We start from the raw sequence: 22,229 nt of genomic DNA, 5'->3' as shown, positions 1-22,229 counted from the left end.
TTCAAATACAATTCTAGACTAAATATGTACAATTTTCTCTAAAATTTTACCATGTTCTTGTATCAACCTAATGCTTTAAATCTTTTCTGATGTGGAAAGATTTTCATTCAGGAATACCTGTAGAAATACAATGCTATAAGGATCGAAGTTTGGGATGCATTTAATCATGAGATCTCATGGATAACCCTTATTTCTCAAGTTTAATCTGATCTTTTTAACAGAATTTAAAGAGCATTATCAGCTTTGAACCTTCAGTTAATCACCGGACGAAAAATCATACATCAAATGACATTACATCTGTTGTCCATTTGAATATATCGCTTGTTTGGGTATGAAAAGTCCAAGTGCTTGTCTTGCTTCTGGACAACATAGATGCAACTCATGTATTATGGAGGCAGGGATTTGTATTCCTTGAAAATTACCTACATCACGATTTTCCAAAATCTGCTTATGCGTTAAGAAACACGTTGAAAATAAATATTTATTTACAATACACAAAAGTGCTGGAGAAACTCAGCGTCTATAGGTCACAAAGGTGTATAACCAATATTTCAAGCCTGAACCCTTCGTCAAGTTTCAAGCCCGAAATGTTGGTCATATACCTTTGTTTCCTAAGGACGCTGCGTGACCTGCTGAGTTTCTCCAGCTCTCTAATTAATTATATTCAATCAATCAAATTTTTTTTTAAATAGTATTTTTACAGAAATGTGATTAACAACAATTTTTGGACCTGTAACGGACAATAATGCTGCCACAAAACAAGTTTTGCTACACCTGTTCATGACAATAAATCTGATTCTGTATTGCACAACAATCACAGCATCTACAGAACTTTCCTGTTTAACTTCTATATATTTAAAAATAAATTCTGAGAAATCACATTTTACTCAAATTTTAGGAGGAGTGATTTGTGAAATTCTGAAACGGAAAATTTCTGTTATTCCAACAGCTTTGAAGTGGGGTTTACCTGTACTTCTCTGAATACAAATAAAAATAAACTGGCCACCCATCTTATTTATTATTTGTGGTACCATGTGTGGACGTTAGGCTGTGGGGTTGCCTCAACAAAGCAACAGCAGTTATAATTCCTATTTATTTACTCATTGTACTTTTTGAGCATATGATGGGTTTCAGTCTTAAAATCCTTCAGGATTGCTGTTTTAAGCAAAGAAGGGTGAAACAAAATCATAATGGTCTCATTGAATGATGGTGCAGACTCAAGTACAGTTTATTGGTTGTTACACTTGTAGTGAAAAATATACTATGTTGGTTTAAAAAAAATTAATGATATTTTTTAAATATAGACATACAGCATGGCAACAGGCCCTTTTAGCCCATGAACCCATGCCGCCCAATTACATCCAATGAACCTACAAGCCCCATACATTTTTGAAAGGAGGGAGAAAACCTACACAGACACAGGGAGAACATATAAAATCCTCACAGACCAAGCAGGATGCGACCCTTGGAGCCGCTGGTGCTGTATCAGTGTGGCACTAACCGTACCGCCCTACAGTTCTATAATGTTGAACCTCAGGATCAAATCTACAGCCCATCAAGGTATCCGTCCTCCACTGTCAGGCCAATTTAGTTGCTCCAATAGTGACAGCTGTGCCAAGGCTATATGCTCAATGTTCTTATTAAGGTCATCTTTAACACCTGCATCTTTTTACCATCATTGGTCATCTCTCCTCCTATTTCCCCCGACGACGTGACCAGCTTGATTGCTGAATATTATCTGTTAACACGCCTTCAAAGTATTACTGGATAGCTTATTATGTTAAAGACATTATAGAGAAGGGTAGCTGCTTTTAATTGATGAGGCAGGTTCAAGTACTTCTCTTAACAAGTGAAATTTAACAGACCTCACCTTCTTGTGATGAGATGAGAGGTGGCATGTATTCTGGAATATACTCCTTCTCCTCACCAAGACTCTTGGCTCCAGGCTGTGGAAACTGAAGAACATTGTTTTTGCTGACAGGAAATGCTGGGATTTGATGTGCAAACCCAATAGGCTCAAGGTTGTGAATGTAGTCTTCAAGTTCTGACAGGCTGATTCCCATGAGTTTAAAGGCCTGACCCAGATCATCCAAAACAGGATCCGTGCGACCATCTGACAAAGAAGAAGGAAAAGTTATTGGCTAAGTGCTGCATTCCCAACAAGAAACAAAGCAGCTTTAAAGTACAATATTCATTCAATGTTTAGAACTTTATTCAGCCCTCTGTGCCAGCTTGATTCTGCTTAAGTGAGTATCATCAACTCCATCTTCTGACCAGGACTCTCCTGTTTTTGGGTGAAAAACTATGATCTTTTTTCTCACCTTGAGCAACAGAACATCAATATGTAATATTTACCTCTCAGGTTTTGTCACTTTCCAAACTTACATGGCTATTCTGCCCCAACAGCAAGATACCCAATGTATTTACATATTATGCCTAAGTACATCATAATGCTTTCACTCTTTGAAAACAAGCATGTGAACGATCTGCGTGCTCATACAGCCATCACAGATTCAATCTGTTAACTAGCTTCCTCTCTGTGGTTCAAACTCCTCAGTTGTACTCATCTCCAGTGCCCCATTGGTTCCTTGAACTGGAGAACCAGCACATCTTTAGCTTGACCCACGGAGTCCCTTCAACAATTACATGGGACAACAAAGATTTTGCTTCCTGAACACTTTGGGTGTATTTTGTGGATTTTGGACTGTTGATCATGAAAATCACCTGAAGATTTTCCGATCACATACCACTTTTTAAAAAGATATATCCTATTTTTGTGATTTCCTGTCATATTTTGTCTACTTCAAGTACCCAAAACCATGAATTGCAGGATGTCATTGAAAATTCATTTTCTGCATTTGCACTTGGACTTCTTCCCTGATGATCTTGATGCAGTCAATGACGAACATGGAGAAAGATCTCACGAGGACATTGCAACCGTGGAAAAATGCTATTATGGCAATTGGAATGCATCAATGCTGGATGATTATTGTAAAAGATACTGACACGAGAGGCATCAGTACAAATGAAAATATTAATATTTTTCAACAACAAAATATTTTTAGATCAGTGGAACACACAATTTGTCAGCATGGTAATGCGATTAAATATGCTAAATTCAATAAAGGTTCATTTTGAAGTTGCCTATCATAATCCCCAATTTTTTTTTCAGGAAGGAAAACCCTTTGAAAAAGATTTGTTGTCCAGTGTTATAAATTCTATGTTGACATCATCAATGGATTCATCAGAAAAAATAGCAGAAGTTAACAAATTGATGATTTGATCAAACATGGGATAATCTAATTTCCAATATGTACTAAATTTTGTATGACCTGACAAATTCAGATGACTTCACTGTCCGTAGGCAAATAATTTTTCTTTGCTTCCTGGTCTGGGGATTCTCATTCTTTCATTTAATTGAAACTACTTTACTTTGTTTCAGTTTCCACCTTTTCACCCTTTTTGTGTTGGAGTGTCTATGCTGGACAACCCTGAATTTATTTGCAAAATATCTTTCAGTCAAAGGAATTGGAACTTACTAATTCTTGGTAGTGGATGTGTGGAAATAAACCGATTATCCAGATATTCATAAGGTGTTTAATATACTAAATATACTTGACTTCCATGGATAAATTGTGCTGCAGCGTCTGTTTCCATGCTCTACAACTCAGACTCCATGAATAAACTGCTCTGCTCCACAATAGAATCTTACGGAATTTGTGATAATCTATTGCATCGGATTGTGATTTGACTAACCATTTAGAGGGAAAATGGATCTACTTGGTGACCAATAAAGTATGCTTTCTACAAAGATTCTTTGCAATTTATTAATTTTATTATGTCTTAATTGCAAATAAATAATCTCCAAATTTGCAATATGATGCAGGAGAAAGAGTTAAGAATGTCGAAGTTGCATGACCATAGCTTGCATGTCTAACGTAATCCATTAATCCTGTGACTGACTAAAGAGGTTTAAATTTGGAAAGTATGTTCTAAATGTGTAAAAGACTGACATTGTACACAGGAAGGATGAGGTGGGGGGGGGTGGGGGGTGGGTGGAGGTGAGAAAAATTAAAGCCAGTGATAAAATAATCTATCTGATCATTCTACTGAATAAATCTCCACAAATTGTGACCAATGATGTAGTTACAACTAAATGAAGTGCTCACATCTATCAATGTAGAAAAGAAAGCACACAGTGCCTTTAAATCATTCTGTTTTATGAATTATGAATGTGCCTTGGCCTAAATATCAACATTTGACTCCAGCATTAAAATAATGTTTGTTAATCTTTGATAATATTAAGTTGACCAAATGGTCAACTTCCATTCATTCTTCAATCTCAAACAGTCTTTTAAAGTACCGCTGTTCCATAAATATTAAAATAAAAAAGTTTATTTTAAAGGGTCAATAAATTATCATTGCACACACTGTGGCCATCTCAGTTAATTCCCTGCATTTTACTTTACACAGGACATTAGAACCATAGAACATTACAACAGAGAAAACAGGCCCTTCGGTCTTTGAAGTCTGTGCCGAGCTATTATTTTGCCTTGTCCCACTGACTTGTACCCAGTCCATAGCCCTCCATACCCCTCCTATCGATGTACCTGTCCAAATATTTTTTTGTGTTAAAATTATGCATGCATTCACCACTGCAGCTGGCAGCTCATTCCACACTCCCCCTAAACTTTTCCCCTTTCACCCTTAGCCCATTCCTCTGGTTTGTATCTCACCTAACTTCAGTGGAAAAAGCCTGCTTGCATTTACTCAATCTATACCCCTTATAATTTTTCCACGATCTATGCACTCAAATGTCTCAAAACTATTTACTTTTCAGTTTCTCATTTGTATTTCCTTGTGATAAGGAAGGAGGCCATCATGTACAAGCTGAATCTCAGAGCAATGCCATCAATCCCATTTTCCCACTTAACTCCCTGTAATCTCTCATGAACATCCACTCCCCCGATTCTCCGACCACTCATTTACACGTGAGGGCAATTTAGTGGCCAAGTAATTGACTGACCAATTTGTCTTTGGGATATGAGATGCAAATAGAATCCAGGGAAAACCCACACAATTATACTGTCCAAGTGGAGTTTGCACCAATCAGGTAAAGATTGATCTGGAGTTGCTAGATGTGTGAGGAAAATGCACTGTTTGCTGGGCTGCTGTTAAAATATTTTTGTTTGTTTCACATTTTCTATTTCCTACAGGGTGGCACAGTTAACGCAGTGGTTAACACTGTTACAGCGCCAGTGATCGTGACCGGGGTTCCAAACCCGCACTATCTGTAAGGAGTTTGCATGTTCTCCTCGTGCCTACATGCCTTTCCTCCAGGTGTTCTGGTTTCCTCTCACCATTCAAAATGTACTGGGGGCTGTAGGTCAATTGGGTATAATTCGGCGGCATTGTGGGCTAAAAGGCCTTTTGGCATGCTGTATGACTAAAAATTAAATTTAAAAACATTCGTCCAACTGCAGCACCCATTTCCCACTACACGTCAAAAATGCAAGAACAATTTATTCCCTGGAACAGATGCAATGCAAAGCCAAGGCTTTGCAAGACAACAATTTGCAGTTCCTGTCATTGATTGAAAACTTTTAACAGCTGTTTCTCACTGTGCAGCCTCCCACTAATGAAAAAAAATGGACAAATCCAAACTTCATTCATAGCTTTACAAGTACTTAAAAACGTTCAGCTGAATTCCCAACGTCGTCATTGTGAAAAGTTTTAATGGAGTGCTGGTAATGATGAATTAGCTCCTATTTTTCCAAGGGCCACTTACTTTCACTGTAAAATCTCTGGCACTGTTAAGCAGATGATTCTGCAGCTGCTGGGTTTCCTTTCCTTTTGAACTGGAGGGAACACATGTAATCCAGTATTCTTCTGGCATCATGTTCTGTTCTGATTGCAAGATTGGGACTAGAGTCTCTCCAACTTTCAACCATACTTGCTGCTGCAAGCTCTAGATTGAGAATTTTCTACTTTTCTGCCAAAGAGTTCAATAAATAATTCAAATTAATCTTTCAAATATTACAATTTTAGCTATCCCACCATTGCCAAAAATCACAACCGAAATGATCTCGTGCCTTTCAGACATTTTCATCTCATTAAACTTGACAAACTTTTTTTGGGAACTGGTTTGACTTCGGAAGCACCATGGCCAGTCTTCAAGTTTAGACACAATAGGCCCTTTCAGGTGGACCCTCTGCCTTGTGGGCAGTGGCAGGAGCGCATCTTAACTTTCAGGTGGCAGCCCTAAAAGGCTGCTTGCAGCATTGCTTGGACCACCTGAAAGGGTCTATTCATATCCACAGGCACCTTGTAGCGCCTCTGGATCTGATGGAGGCAGGGCAACTGGTGCTGCAGCGCCACCCATCACACAGGTGGAACCTCTGTGTTTCCCACAATAGTTCTAGCTGCAAGGGGGATTATGGGTAGCGAAGACCACCACTGCTATGCCGCATTTTGAACCGCAGAGAGCAGCCCCGGAGCAGGAGCGGCCAGCCGGGCTGTGACACCACGCACTAGCCGTCCCCCGCCGGCCTACCCTCCCCAGTTGAGCATGGTCAGCCAGGCAGTGGGGTGGCTGTCAGGTAGCAGGGCAGGGGGGGGCGGCTGTCAGGCAGCGGGGCAGCTGTCGGGCAGCGGGGTGGGGGCGCGGCTGTCGGGCAGTGGGGAGTTGGTCGCCAGCTGATAGACATCAGCCCACCCCCAGGCAGCCCACATTCAGGTGCCTCAGTGGAGCCCAACGCTCTGCCAATCATCCCTCCCCAAGGAGGGTTGGCGTCGGTGCGTGAGCGCTGGAGGCGAATCCATGGACGTTCAGTGTCTCTGAAAGGATTCTCTTTCTCCTATCGTTAGGGGCAACAAGCAATGCTCATAGTGACTCTTTGTTTGCCTTACAGCAAACAAAAGTTGATCATGTACATTATATTTTTTAATATATTTTTATGTGATAATAAAGGAATTATTGAAAATAGGAGGTCACGGTCCTTTGAGCCTTGATAGTAGGTTTACAACCTCATTCCAACCAATGTGATAACTTCTCATCGAACCATCCATTTCAAATGAAAATGACTCTGCTTCCACTGCCCTTAGAAGAAGACAGAATAGTCAAGACATAAAGATTATGGGGAGAAGGCAGGGGATGGGCCTAGGAAGGAGGAGGAGTCTGTGCGGTTGCAGAGGCACTGGAGGTGAATCCACAGACACCCAGTGATTCTGAAGGGACTCTCTTTTGCTTCTTTTTCTTGTATTGTAAGGTGCACCAGGCGACACTAATGGCGACTCTTTTTCTGCCTTCGGCATAAGTTAAAGTATATCATGAATGAAACATTTTTAATGTAGTATTATGTGAACATAAAGCAAACCTTGAACCTTGACTGTTCCCGTGAAACTCAAGACAAGCTCAAAGAGCAATATCTCATCTTCCACCTAGGCACTAACAGCCTTCTAGACACAGCAATGAGTTCAACAGACTCAGACAAGACAGCAGTTCCAGCCTTCATGTTCTGAATTTCAAACATTCAGGTTTTTATCCCCCTGCAGTAATTTGAGATAATTCTTCAGCTTTTCATATTTACATTACTTTTGCTGAAAAGTTTTTTTTGTTATTCATTACCTCCTTTATTATTCTCCTTCACTCCATTCTATCACACCTTCTGATATACAATCTCTCTTGAGGGGAAACAGGAAAGAAACTGGAGAATGACAGGAAAGGAAGTTTTAAGTTTAAGTTATCAAAAAATGCCAAGTACAGTGGGAAGGGTTTTTTCATGAACAGACCCACAGGTTATCTCCAGCATTACTTACCGCCGTGTAAAGAGCATACTTTATAGAGTGCATGATTGCCATGAAAAGATAATTCAAGAAGCATCAAACAAGGGCAGCATGAAAACACTGCTATGGGATTCATTCAGGAGCCTGGTGGGAAGTAACTTGACTTTAAGCACATTGGGGCACGTTTTCATGCTCAAAAGCCTTCTCCCTGCAAGGCGGAGGGGAGAAAAATGTATCCAGGGTATGCTGTTTCTCTCTATGTGGTTTCCTGGGCAGTGGGAGATGTAGTTAGAGTCCATGAGGGGAGGGAAGTTTCATTATGTTCGAAGTTCATAGTTCAGATTTATTGTCAGACTACATACTTGACATCACATACAACCCTTGGACTCTTTTTCCTACAGGCCAGGCAGAATTTCTATTCATCGGTAGCGCAAAAGCTACTCAAGTAAGGATACGTATACAGAAGAGAGATATATAAACAAAGAAAGAAATGTAAACAAACTGATGGCAGCAGCGAGAACAGAGCATGTCCTGGGTGGTGTGGATCCTATTTGATTGCTGCTGCTCTCTGACACCAGCATTCCATAGTGGGGAGGGTTTTCCTTGTGATGTGTTGGGCAGTGTCTACTATCTTTTGCAGGACTTTCCGCTCAGGGGTATTGCTGTCCCCAAACCAGGCCATGATGCAGCTGGTCAGCACACTTTTATAGAAATTTGCCAAGGTTTCCAATGTCACACTGAACTTCTATAAACTCCTAAGGAAGTAGCGGTGCTCACGTTTTCTTCTTGATGACATTCAAGTGTTGGGTCCAGGAAGGATCTCCGAGATAGTGACTTCCAGGAATTTAAATTTGCTCACCCGCTCCACCTCTGATCTGCAATGATCACTGGTTCATACACCTCTGGTTTTTCCTTCCTCAAGTCCTGAATTACTTTCACTGCCTTCAGTAGTTTCTTCCGATCTTGAGCAGGAAGGAAGGGAAAAGGAAAGCAAGTCTAAGATCTCAAAGAGAGCAGAAGTGTACAGCTTTATTCTTCACGATACAGAATTCCAAGGCGAAGGTGGAGAAAACACAAGAAAGGATTCCAAGAAAGCTTGTGGCAGGGAAAAGATGTTGTGGGGCTAGTTTTGTCATCTGACATACCCCAAAAGAGTGAGCAGCCTGGGCAGACAACTGCAAGACTCTAGATGGCCAGATATGTTGTTCATCATGTCTGCTTAAGTATGCATACTTTCAGTTGAAAGAAATAGAAACGAGGGGGTCACTACAAACAAATTCTCAGGTTGAGGAGGAATGATTTTAACGAGAACAAACCCAACAATGGTATAAAGTGCTTGTGTAAATTATTAACTAAAGTTAAAAGGCAGTCTTTCATATATGTATCTACAGTGAATCTGCAAACAGCACAAAATGCAGGCACTGGACATACACTGTGAGTTAACAAGAGTGGGAAGATTTATTGCACATTTGACAAACATAGTAATTTCAGGTTAACATATTTTTGTATGAAATTGACAACTCCAATATTATGTAAATGCTAATCTTTACCAAGTTGTCTCAAGACCAAATACCAAACACTGAAAGTCTAATAAAAATCCACTTCACACAGATAGTGAGACAAAGTGTCATGAGTGTTTCAACACAAGCTCCAACATAAATCAACACATTTACTGATTAGTTCAATGGGTTTTTTTAAAACTATAAATAACTGTTCAAAATCATATTAATGATTCTAGTCAGAGGAATCAAACATTACACTAAAAAAAATGGATTTAACTCCAAATCTAATATAGCTGATTGACCTCAACATCAGGCCAAAGCAATAATCCAGGAAAAGGTCAACTCAATTAAGTCACCATGAAGCTCAATTCACTCTTTAATCAGGCCAATTAACTTTATAAGTTGCATTTTCCACCAACATTTGTACTTGATTGCTAAAATTGATTGCTTAAATAAAAACAGAATATGCTCAGAATGCTGCAACAGTCCTGGTGGAATGAGGAACAGTTTCAATTTGCTGGTCCTTCCGAAATGAGGATGCAAGTTTGCAAGAGTGGCGTCACAACAACAACCTTACCCTCAACTTCAGTAAACAAAGGAATTGATTGTGCACCAGAAAAGGGAAGCCAGGAGAACATAAACCAGTCCTCACTGACAGGTCAGCAGCAGAGAGGGTAAGAAACTTTAGATTCCTGGGTGGCACGGTTAACTTAGCAATTAGCATGACTCTATTACAGCACCACTGACCCGTGTTTGGATTCTGCATTTTGTCAGGAGTTTGTATGATCTCCCTGCGTCTGCTTGAGTTTCCTCCAGGTGCTCCAGTTTCTTCCCACCCTTCAAATCGTACGTGAATTGGGTGTAAATGGGTGACATGGGCTGAAGAGGTCTGTTACTGTGCTGCAAGTCTAAATTTAAAAATTGAAATTTAAAATCAACATCTCTGACCTATATTGGAACCATCATGTCGTTGCAATGATGAAGAAGGCACATCAACGGCTATATTTCATTAAGAGTTTGAGATTTGGTATGACACCAAAGACTCTTATAAATTTCTACAGGTGTACTGTGGAGACCACTCTGACTGGTTGCATCACTGTCTGGTATGGAGGTGCCAATGCTCACGACAGGAATAGGCTACAGAGAGTTGCAAGCTCAGCCAGTACCAGCGTGAGCATTAGTCTTCCCTCCATTAATGACAAATACTCCAATTATCCAAAATTGGATTCTCTGAAATCCTGTTAGCTGAAATTTATTTAAAAAAAAAAATCGGATGAATGAGGATATCTGAACCAAATCAGAAATCCTCATTTATCTGAATTTTTTCTGAGCCAAACTGACTGGGGACCTCGGGTTCCTGGTGGCGGCAGCAACGGGGGACCTTGGGCTCCTGGTAGTGGTAGTAGCAAGGATCTCAGGCACCCAGGCAGGAGCGGAGATCTCGGGCTCCCGGCACGAACATAGCCTTGGCGGGGAGGTGTCAGTGATTGGCGGTGGTAATAATTAAACATTATTTTAATGCTTAAAAAGCCTTCCCTTGTGGTTCAAACACTGTTACAAGTGATTTGCTGCTGCTACTGGGCTGCTTTTTATATAAAAAAAAATAAAAAAAAATGTTCTCTTGGGAAAAAAAAGTTTATCCAACCATTTCGGATGATCGGAGTAGTACTGTATAAGAGGCAGTACCTCAAGAAAGCAGTCTCTAAGGACCCTCACTACCCAAGCCATGCCCTTTTCACATCCAGGAGGAGGAACAGGAGCTTGGAGACACACAATCAATGCTACAAAAACAGCTTCTTCCTCTCTGATTTCTGAACGGATAGTGAATGACAGACACTACCTCACTTTTTATCATCTTTGCGTGACTTGTTTTTTAAAATCTTGTATTTATCTAACTGTAGTTTTGTGCCTTGTCCTACACTATTACTGCTGCCGCAAAACAACAAATTCCATAACGCGTTCATGACAAAAAACTTAATTCTGTTCAACATCACTGGTTACACTAGTTGATTAGTTACACTAATCAATGACCTGTAACGGCACTGATTTACCCAACTTACAAACAAATAAAGAATACACCCCCTTGCTTCTTTCAACATACCATGAAGTCGACGTTCTTTTTATTATTCACAAGACCATTCCTCAACACCACCCACCTAAACTCCTCTGAACTTCTCATTGGCTTACTGTCACACGGGTAATCCTGATGCTCTAACTCTCCTCCTCCTGCATTTGAAATTCATCACCCATACACTGACACTTAACATACCCATGCATGCGTGCAATTACCCCTGCGCGTCGCATCACTTGGGTCACAGCGGCAGCTGGCACCACTACATAATGGTGTGTAATGTCCCACTACGTAATGGTGCGGAAGGCTGACACTTCAGCCCAACCTTGTAAGTTCGTGCAAGACAGACGACCCACGGTCCGATTGGCAAGGGTGCAACTAGTTCTCTGACTCTAGCTCCATTGCAGACCATCGATATATGTCAACTTCAATCTGCCGATAGAAACTGTGTCAGCTTCTCCATCCCTGTCAATCACAAAAGTCTTCGGGTAGTGTCGTAAGACCTGAAAAGGACCATCGTAAACAGGCTGAAGTGGTTTGCGAAGAGCATCGTGATGGAGGAATACAAGAGTACGGTACAGCGTTGTAATTCATGCGGCACATACAATGCAGGTGACGCCTGCTGCATATGAGTAGGTTGGAGTAATCTTACGTTTTCCCAAAGATGATCAACATAATTAGCCAGATCATAGAGGGTTTGTGCTTGCCTTAGATTCACAAACATGCCTGGCAAGGCTAACGTCGTGCCATATACCAGCTCTGCCACTGAACATCCAAGATCTGCCTTAACAGCAGTACATACTCCAAGGAGAACCATGGGCAAATGTTCGCTCCATGTTGATGCATCACCATCCGCTGTTAATGCTGCCTTCAACTGTCGATGGAAATGCTCAACGAGGCAGTTGGCCTGCGAATGTTAAGCCGTAATGTGAATATTGGTAGTGCCTAGTTCAGTGAGAGCTTGGAACAATGCTGACTTGAACAGAGACGCTTGATCCATTGTAAAAGTGACCAGATGGAATCCAACAATCCATGAAAGCCCAAGCGACCGTCTCTGCAGAGATGGCAGTGATAGGAATGGGCTCCTGCAACCTGGTAGTCCGGTCTTCACATGAGGGCAGATAAGTATATCCCCGAGATGATCGAAGCGGGCCTACAAGTCTAGGTGCACATGCTAGAAACAGGAATCCAGAACAACAAAATCTCCCAGCTTGGATTTTGTGTCTGGAGTCAATAGAGAGTTGACACAGTGAGTAGGTCCTTGCCCATAATCCAACATCCCATTTAACGTGAGACCAGATAAAACATTCTGCAACTAGTTTGATTGATGCTCTTCTATCAGGATACAATGGATTGTGAAGAGACTAAAAAAATCTCCTGCCTTGTAGCCACTGGCACAAAAGACCTAGGCCTTCCTGAGGAAAAATAAAGGACTAACTTTTCACCTGATTCATCCAGGGCTACATCTTGAAGATGAAGACCAGAGTTAATCTGGTGATGCCAGATGAGAGCGGGATCAGTGTCCTGTGCACAAGCCATGGTGGTGAAATCAATGACAGTAGTTGTATGTAAGGCATCAATGTCATGCCTGGACAGGGCATCGACCAAGGCATTCGCTTTTCCTCGGATGTGATGTATGTCTGATGAAAGTTATAAAATGAAGTCCAAGTGCTGAATCTCTCTGGGTGAGTAGAGACATGTGCTCGTACTCGCAGTATGCGTAAGGGGCTGGTTGTGTGCATAAATGGTGAAAGGACAACCCTCCAATGAAAAGCAGAAACTTTTCACTGCAAGAGAACTGGCCAAGAGTTCTTGACTAAACATATACATTGCTTGAGGCAGTGACTGCTTTAGCTGAATAAAAAACAACGGAGGTTCCAACTGCACCGTCAGATGCATTTGTGGTAAGAGAGAGAGAGAGCAAGGCATTGGACTTTTGATGCATAAGTACTGTAGCAATCGTAAGTGTAGTCTTCACATCGTCAAAAGGACACACAGCATCACCTCCCAAAGTTAATGGTCTTTTAGTGGTTCAGTAATAAGAGATGCTGCAGCATTTGGTAGGAATCTGCAATAAAAAAATTCACATGGCAAAAAAACGTGGCAACAAGCCAAACGTAACAGGTGTAGGAAATTCTCAAATCTCTTGCAATTTTGATTCATCGAGCAAAATACCACGTTGCGCAACTCTATGTCCTAAAAATATAAGATCAGCAGCGGCAAAAACACATTTACTGGGATTGATTGATAACGTTGCCAAACTCATCAAGCCTCTGACACAATAAAATAAGGTTGCGCTTCTGCCCTCTGCATCCACACGTGCAATCAGAATATCATTAATATAAACAAACACAAACTGAGGCCGGTCAGTACGTGGTCCTTAAACCATCGGAATGTCTCAGCTACATTCCGCAGACTGAACGGTATTTGCAGAAATTCAAACATGCCGAAAAGGCCATATTCACAACATCAGAAGGCTCAATTGGAATCTAATAGTAAGCACATACTAGATCTATTTTTGCAAATACATGTTTGCCATGGAGGTTTACTAAAAAGTCTTGTAAATTGAGGGTGTTGTATTGGGTAGGCATGGTAGAATTGTTCATGGCATGATAATCACAAGGCTGCCAATCCCCAGGAGATTTTTTTTTGGAACCACGTGCAACATTGAAGCCCAGCCGGTGTTGAATCTGCGGACTATGCCCAACTATTGCACGTGGTTGAATTCCGATTTTAAGATGGTCCGGAAGTAATCTATGAGCCCGTGCTAACATTGGATGACCCCGTCTCTATATGGCAGGTTACTGTATGTTTAACATCTGTATGACAATATGATGGGGTCACTTGGCAAAAGAAATGCTTGAGCAAGGCTCGGAAAGGGCAGGAGCCAGGTTGAAAGCTCGTCACAGCAGGCCCACTGCTTGTAATGGCACTGATTTACCACAGCTTGCAAACAAATAAAGAATACACTCATTCGTTTCTTTCAGCAGACCATAAAGTCAACTTTTTTAAATTTATTCACTCAACACAACATTGCATACTTCAACTCCCCAAATACCACCCGGCTGAACTCCTCTGACCTATTCATTGGCTCACTGCCACAAGGATGATCCTGACACTCTCACTCCCCTCCTCTTGCATCTGAGATCCATCACTCACATACTGACCATTAACACCTGTGCATGCACACCAGGACCCCTGTGCGTCACATCACTTGCGTCATCAGCGGGGGCCAGAACTGCTCCTGATGAAGGCAAGTAAGCGACTGTGACAGCTCTGACACCACAAAAGGATTGTCTGCACTATTGCAAAGACATTTTTGCACGAGGATAACTGAGAGTATTTATTATTATTTTTGTATTTATTATTATTTTTGTATTTATTATTATTTTTGTATTTATTATTATTTTTGTATTTATTATTATTTTTGTATTTATTGCCTCTTTTTAATTCAATTTTACTACTGTAGTTTTTTTCTTAAACGAAGTACCTGTTCAGCTCAGCAAGTAAGAATTTTGATGCACATGGACACTATACAATGTAAATAACATAATCATAAATATTTTCCAATTAATCACCCAAGAAAGTCATCAGCATTTAAAAATACAAAAATCAATACCAATTATTTTAATAGAACACAAAAGTGAAGCTACTCTATCTGTGAACTTTATAGCCTGTAATCTGCTGCCAGCACAAACACCAAATGCCAACTCATGTGACAGGGTGACCGGACCTAGAAGCATGCTAAGGTCACTATCACAGCATAGCTGGAACCTGTGGAATTACAACATAAAAGAAGTCTAGTGCAAAAATATTTAATTGAAATGTTCTCAACTTATGATGCATTCGAGGTGTGGAACCAATGTAGGCTGAGAGTGACTGAGGTCAAGGGACTCACACCAGGCTACGGACTGCTGGAGACTGGCTGAAGGGGTCCCAGGTATTGGAACCGGGATGCAAGAGGGTGCTGGAGGCTTCCTGATTGTGTCAGAGGTGTGCATCTGGACTTTGGGTTGTTGATTGTCTGGATTGAAGCCTGTGTAGCTATGGGAGCATTGGAGGTGAAGCCACGGACACTCAGTGTCAAAAGAGAGGGGCTCTCTTTTGCTTCTCTTTCTCTGATTTTTAAGGGGCACTAGGCAATTCCTGCAGGTAGGGAATCTTTATCTGCCTTACGGTAGACTAAAGAAAATTTTGTGTAATATCACATTTTCTGTTTTATTACGTGACACTAAAATAATCTTACATTTCAAAAAGAATATGCGGCTGCATATCTAGTGACAACAGAGTTTTACAGATGATTATGTAACAGCCTATAATTAAAACACCCCAGTATCTTTAAAGTTGATATCTGGCAAAAAGCAGAAGTATTTTGCTTTTTATTTTTTGAGATGTGGATGTTATCAACAATTTAAAAAAAAGAAGCATAATGGCTGCTTCCACAACAATGAATTTAGTCAAATTACAATGGGTAAGAAATTTAATAACAAGTTGCATTTATCATTTGTTGCATGATACCAACTGTCAGTATTGGATAAATCATCGCAGATTTGAAGTTTCACAACTGACATACATGTCAGCTGAACAGAAAAAACAGGGGAGTACACCTATAATCTGTGGGGTTGGTGGTCTGCACCTGTTAGAAAGGGGTGAGAGGAAAGAGATATCAGAAGGGCTGCTGGCACAGGTCACAAGTTAAAGGGGCATTCGTGGAGGATGGCTCGGGTCAGCAGAGATAGAAAACATAATTAGCAATGAATGAAAGAGCATGGAATTAATGGATTGACACAGTGATCACAGTAAACGGCGGTTAATGGGGAAAAGCTGGAGAATAGGGAGGGATGGGTTTCTTACCACCTGCCTCTGGAAAATCAAAAACACTGTAGTAGTGGGATATTGATGGGAGGCAGGAGAGGGAGATGGGAAGGGGGCATGGTCGTGTTGACAACAATGAAGGTGGGTAAGACAGTTACTATGAGAAGCAGGGCATCGAGGGACTGGAAGTGAATGAGACTTAGCACACTGGTACAAGAAGTTGTTCATAATGAATGTGGGGCTGATGGGAAACAGGGAAGGGAGTGGATGGAGTGGGGCTTTAAGTGGATGGATAGGAGTGGGAAGGTAGTTGGAAATAGGGTGTCAGAGAGTAAAGGATTGTGGGGGGGGTAGGGGTTGGCAAGGAACAGGGAGGATAGTAATGTTGGACAGAGTATCTTTGATCTGAGACAGGAGGGTGGCTAGAAGAGTGGTTGGCTGTTACCGGGCAAGGGAGGTTAATGGATGGGAATGATTGATAAGAGGTGGATGAGTTGCAGCTAAAAGTTGGGGGAATTGTTGGAGTGGGGTAGCTCCTGTGAGGGGGAGATTATAGCAAATACGAGTAACTGTTGATAGGGGAAAGGGCAATCTTGCTACGTGATAGGGTATCATGGCTAAATAAAGGGAATTGTTGGTAAAGAGGCAGGGTTATTGATAAGGGTAGGGAATTGTTAGCAAAGGATGTAGATTGTAGCTACCAATTATGTCATTATTGGCAAATGATGAGACTTTAGAAGTGTTGGTTATGGATCAGGGCTGTGACTGGTTTGAGGCGAAATTCATAAAGGACTGGCTAGAAGTTGAAGTCTGGGGAACAAATTGATGGGTCTTGTTTCTATCCAGGTTTTGCTGGGTTCTGTTGGTCTGGGATGGTGTGGTATGAGGTGGGCTGTGTTGTAATGTCTGGTGATGAACTGCCTTGCGTTGGGATGTATGATAATGCACTGTCCTGTGTTGAGTATGCCCTGCGTTATGTCCGATTGCCGTGTTGGTTCTGTCCTGTGTTATGCTGGACTGCCCCGTGTTGGGTCTGCTCTGTTATGACTGCCCTATGTTATGTCCAACTGCCCTGCAGTGGGCTGCATGTTGATGGACTACCCAGTTTTGGGTTGAGTGGTGATGCTTTGTCCTGCATGGGGCTGTGTGTTGATGTACAGCCCCGCATGGCGTCCCCCTGCCCCGCGTAAGGAGCTGCCTCTGCCCTGCCCCGCGTAAGGAGCTGCCTCTGCCCTGCCCCGCGTAAGGAGCTGCCTCTGCCCTGCCCCGCGTAAGGAGCTGCCTCTGCCCTGCCCCGCGTAAGGAGCTGCCTCTGCCCTGCCCCGCGTAAGGAGCTGCCTCTGCCCTGCCCCGCGTAAGGAGCTGCCTCTGCCCTGCCCCGCGTAAGGAGCTGCCTCTGCCCTGCCCCGCGTAAGGAGCTGCCTCTGCCCTGCCCCGCGTAAGGAGCTGCCTCTGCCCTGCCCCGCGTAAGGAGCTGCCTCTGCCCTGCCCCGCGTAAGGAGCTGCCTCTGCCCTGCCCCGCGTAAGGAGCTGCCTCTGCCCTGCCCCGCGTAAGGAGCTGCCTCTGCCCTGCCCCGCGTAAGGAGCTGCCTCTGCCCTGCCCCGCGTAAGGAGCTGCCTCTGCCCTGCCCCGCGTAAGGAGCTGCCTCTGCCCTGCCCCGCGTAAGGAGCTGCCTCTGCCCTGCCCCGCGAAAGGAGCTGCCTCTGCCCTGCCCCGCGAAAGGAGCTGCCTCTGCCCTGCCCCGCGAAAGGAGCTGCCTCTGCCCTGCCCCGCGAAAGGAGCTGCCTCTGCCCTGCCCCGCGAAAGGAGCTGCCTCTGCCCTGCCCCGCGAAAGGAGCTGCCTCTGCCCTGCCCCGCGAAAGGAGCTGCCTCTGCCCTGCCCCGCGAAAGGAGCTGCCTCTGCCCTGCCCCGCGAAAGGAGCTGCCTCTGCCCTGCCCCGCGAAAGGAGCTGCCTCTGCCCTGCCCCGCGAAAGGAGCTGCCTCTGCCCTGCCCCGCGAAAGGAGCTGCCTCTGCCCTGCCCCGCGAAAGGAGCTGCCTCTGCCCTGCCCCGCGAAAGGAGCTGCCTCTGCCCTGCCCCGCGAAAGGAGCTGCCTCTGCCCTGCCCCGCGAAAGGAGCTGCCTCTGCCCTGCCCCGCGAAAGGAGCTGCCTCTGCCCTGCCCCGCGAAAGGAGCTGCCTCTGCCCTGCCCCGCGAAAGGAGCTGCCTCTGCCCTGCCCCGCGAAAGGAGCTGCCTCTGCCCTGCCCCGCGAAAGGAGCTGCCTCTGCCCTGCCCCGCGAAAGGAGCTGCCTCTGCCCTGCCCCGCGAAAGGAGCTGCCTCTGCCCTGCCCCGCGAAAGGAGCTGCCTCTGCCCTGCCCCGCGAAAGGAGCTGCCTCTGCCCTGCCCCGCGAAAGGAGCTGCCTCTGCCCTGCCCCGCGAAAGGAGCTGCCTCTGCCCTGCCCCGCGAAAGGAGCTGCCTCTGCCCTGCCCCGCGAAAGGAGCTGCCTCTGCCCTGCCCCGCGAAAGGAGCTGCCTCTGCCCTGCCCCGCGAAAGGAGCTGCCTCTGCCCTGCCCCGCGAAAGTAGCTGCCTCTGCCCTGCCCCGCGAAAGGAGCTGCCTCTGCCCTGCCCCGCGAAAGGAGCTGCCTCTGCCCTGCCCCGCGAAAGGAGCTGCCTCTGCCCTGCCCCGCGAAAGGAGCTGCCTCTGCCCTGCCCCGCGAAAGGAGCTGCCTCTGCCCTGCCCCGCGAAAGGAGCTGCCTCTGCCCTGCCCCGCGAAAGGAGCTGCCTCTGCCCTGCCCCGCGAAAGGAGCTGCCTCTGCCCTGCCCCGCGAAAGGAGCTGCCTCTGCCCTGCCCCGCGAAAGGAGCTGCCTCTGCCCTGCCCCGCGAAAGGAGCTGCCTCTGCCCTGCCCCGCGAAAGGAGCTGCCTCTGCCCTGCCCCGCGAAAGGAGCTGCCTCTGCCCTGCCCCGCGAAAGGAGCTGCCTCTGCCCTGCCCCGCGAAAGGAGCTGCCTCTGCCCTGCCCCGCGTTGCGTCCCCCTGCCCCGCGTTGCGTCCCCCTGCCCCGCGTTGCGTCCCCCTGCCCCGCGTTGCGTCCCCCTGCCCCGCGTTGCGTCCCCCTGCCCCGCGTTGCGTCCCCCTGCCCCGCGTTGCGTCCCCCTGCCCCGCGTTGCGTCCCCCTGCCCCGCGTTGCGTCCCCCTGCCCCGCGTTGCGTCCCCCTGCCCCGCGTTGCGTCCCCCTGCCCCGCGTTGCGTCCCCCTGCCCCGCGTTGCGTCCCCCTGCCCCGCGTTGCGTCCCCCTGCCCCGCGTTGCGTCCCCCTGCCCCGCGTTGCGTCCCCCTGCCCCGCGTTGCGTCCCCCTGCCCCGCGTTGCGTCCCCCTGCCCCGCGTTGCGTCCCCCTGCCCCGCGTACTGAGCTGCCTCTGCCCTGCCCCTGCCCGGGGCCGTGCCGGACGCCTGGTGCCGTGCCGGGGACGGGCGCTACTCACACAGCTCACTGTAGCGGTGGCAGCCGCGGCTCAGCTGCTCCATGTACCTGTTGAGCACGTCGGTGAGGATGTCGCAGGCCGTGAGCTGCACCGAGTCCCAGCCCAGCGCCTGGCAGATCTGCGCCACCGCCACCCGCAGCAGCGCCCGCCCGTAACTCTCACACATGCCGCCTGCTCCCTCCCCGGGCGGCGCCGGCTCAGCCCGACCTCGACCTCCCAGCCCCGCAGCCGCCTGGCCCGGCCCGCACCGCCGCCATGTTGTCCCGCTGCCTCCCGGGCCCGGCCAGGCGCCACCAATCGAGCGCCACCCCACCCACAGACAGCGAGGGCCATCGATCGTCTCCGCATCGATTGATGCGGCCTCAATGGTTGCTAGGGGGAAACACGGAAGTCCGCAGACGCTGTGATGGTCTCCCGGGTTTGCACGGAGGGAGATAGAGGGTCGGGGGTTCGGAGGGGGCGGGGGGTATTGACCTGAAATGACGACAGAGCAATGTTACACCGGATTAAATTGCCCGGTGCCCCTCCCAGTCGGTCGAAGAGAGTCGCCGGGTGTCCGTGGATTCGCCTTCGGCCACGGGGTGCGCCAAGGGGGGCATTCGCGCGGCCCCTCCTCGTGAGGTGCTGTGCCCCCACATCCTCGCCCAGCCTGGCTCCTCCTTGCAAAGTAATGTGCCCCCACATCCTCGCCCAGCCTGGCCCCTCCTTGCAAAGTAATGTGCCCCCACACCCTCGCCCAGCCTGGCCCCTCCTTACAAAGTAATGTGCCCCCACACCCTCGCCCGGCATGGCCACTCCTTGCAAAGTAATGTGCCCCCACACCCTCGCCCGGCATGGCCACTCCTTGCAAAGTAATGTGCCCCCACACCCTCGCCCAGCCTGGCCCCTCCTTGAAAAGTAATGTGCCCCCACATCCTCGCCCAGCCTGGCCCCTCCTTGAAAAGTAATGTGCCCCCACATCCTCGCCCAGCCTGGCCCCTCCTTGCAAAGTAATGTGCCCCCACACCCTCGCCCGGCATGGCCACTCCTTGCAAAGTAATGTGCCCCCACACCCTCGCCCAGCCTGGCCCCTCCTTGAAAAGTAATGTGCCCCCACATCCTCGCCCAGCCTGGCCCCTCCTTGAAAAGTAATGTGCCCCCACATCCTCGCCCAGCCTGGCCACTCCTTACAAAGTAATGTGCCCCCACATCCTCGCCCAGCCTGGCGCCTCCTTGCAAAGTAATGTGCCCCATACCCTCGCCCAGCATGGCCACTCCTTACAAAGTAATGTGCCCCCACACCCTCGCCCAGCCTGGCCCCTCCTTACAAAGTAATGTGCCCCCACACCCTCGCCCAGCCTGGCCCCTCCTTGCAAAGTAATGTGCCCCCACACCCTCGCCCGGCATGGCCCCTCCTTGCAAAGTAATGTGCCCCGACACCCTCACCCAGCCTGGCGCCTCCTTGCAAAGTAATGTGCCCCCACACCCTCGCCCAGCATGGCCACTCCTTGCAAAGTAATGTGCCCCCACACCCTCGCCCAGCCTGGCCACTCCTTACAAAGTAATGTGCCCCCACATCCTCGCCCAGCCTGGCGCCTCCTTGCAAAGTAATGTGCCCCATACCCTCGCCCAGCATGGCCACTCCTTACAAAGTAATGTGCCCCCACACCCTCGCCCAGCCTGGCCCCTCCTTACAAAGTAATGTGCCCCCACACCCTCGCCCAGCCTGGCCCCTCCTTGCAAAGTAATGTGCCCCCACACCCTCGCCCGGCATGGCCCCTCCTTGCAAAGTAATGTGCCCCGACACCCTCACCCAGCCTGGCGCCTCCTTGCAAAGTAATGTGCCCCATACCCTCGCCCGGCATGGCACCTCCTTGCCAAGTAATGTGCCCCCATACCCTCACCCGGCATGGCACCTCCTTGCAAAGTAATGTGCCCCCACACCCTTGCCCAGCTTGGCCCCTCCTTGCAAAGTAATGTGCCCCATACCCTCGTCCGGCATGGCTCCTCCTTGCAAAGTAATGTTCCCCCACACCCTCACGCAGTATGGCACCTCCTTGCAAATTAATGTGCCACATAACCTCGCACAGTATGGGACTTGCGTGCAAGGTACTGTGCCCCCAAAGTGATCTCCCAGACTGCCCCGTCTCTCCGACGCAGAGAACTCCCCGAAGTTGTTTGAGGACAGGCCTGATGCCCCCAATTTGCAGCCATAGAAAGTCTCAATTAGGCTGCACTGGGCACTGTGTGCCATGCTGGTCTCCCTGGTTAGGCTACACTTTTACCAGAGTAGTACAAGAGCTCAGCCCTAAACATCAGTAAGATAACTTTACCTCCTATGGATGCTGTGTTGACCTACTGAGTTCCTCCAGCATTTCTTTGTTTTTTCTTCCTTTTTGTACTGGATTAATTTATTGTATTCCATTGCAATTATTTTATACAAGTACCTGTTTTGGCTCCAGCAACAAAGACATTTTGAAGTGCCTTGTTCTTGTGTGTATGACTCTTACCACTTGCATACCAACCTGTGGTAAATCTGTGAATTCATTGCCACAGGCAGTTGTGGAACACAGGCCATTAGGTGTATTTAAGGCTCTTGAGTATTCAGTAC

General features: G+C 46.8%; 1 protein-coding gene across 5 annotated transcripts in view; it reads right to left on the bottom strand.

Annotated features, from left to right (window-relative positions):
- Nucleotides 1-19,993, bottom strand: part of taf3 (TAF3 RNA polymerase II, TATA box binding protein (TBP)-associated facto) — a 170,447-nt gene extending 150,454 nt beyond the window's left edge. Inside the window, exons 1-2 of one of the 5 annotated variants that reach the window (XM_069910006.1) lie at nt 19,687-19,993; nt 1,871-2,113 (exon numbers count right to left, since the gene is read on the bottom strand). In XM_069910006.1, the coding sequence (XP_069766107.1) occupies nt 1,871-2,113; nt 19,687-19,987 (544 nt within the window). In that variant the 5' untranslated portion in view covers nt 19,988-19,993. Of the gene's footprint in view, nt 1-1,870; nt 2,114-5,788; nt 5,875-10,034; nt 10,133-19,639 lie in introns of those variants that run through there. The other 4 variants (XM_069910007.1, XM_069910008.1, XM_069910009.1 and 1 more) reach the window with 4 other exon arrangements.
- Nucleotides 19,994-22,229: the final 2,236 nt, after the last annotated feature.

This window comes from Narcine bancroftii, chromosome 13, assembly GCF_036971445.1.
Source record: "Narcine bancroftii isolate sNarBan1 chromosome 13, sNarBan1.hap1, whole genome shotgun sequence".
NCBI lineage: Eukaryota > Metazoa > Chordata > Chondrichthyes > Torpediniformes > Narcinidae > Narcine > Narcine bancroftii.
This window is presented reverse-complemented; position numbering and strand designations above follow the sequence as displayed.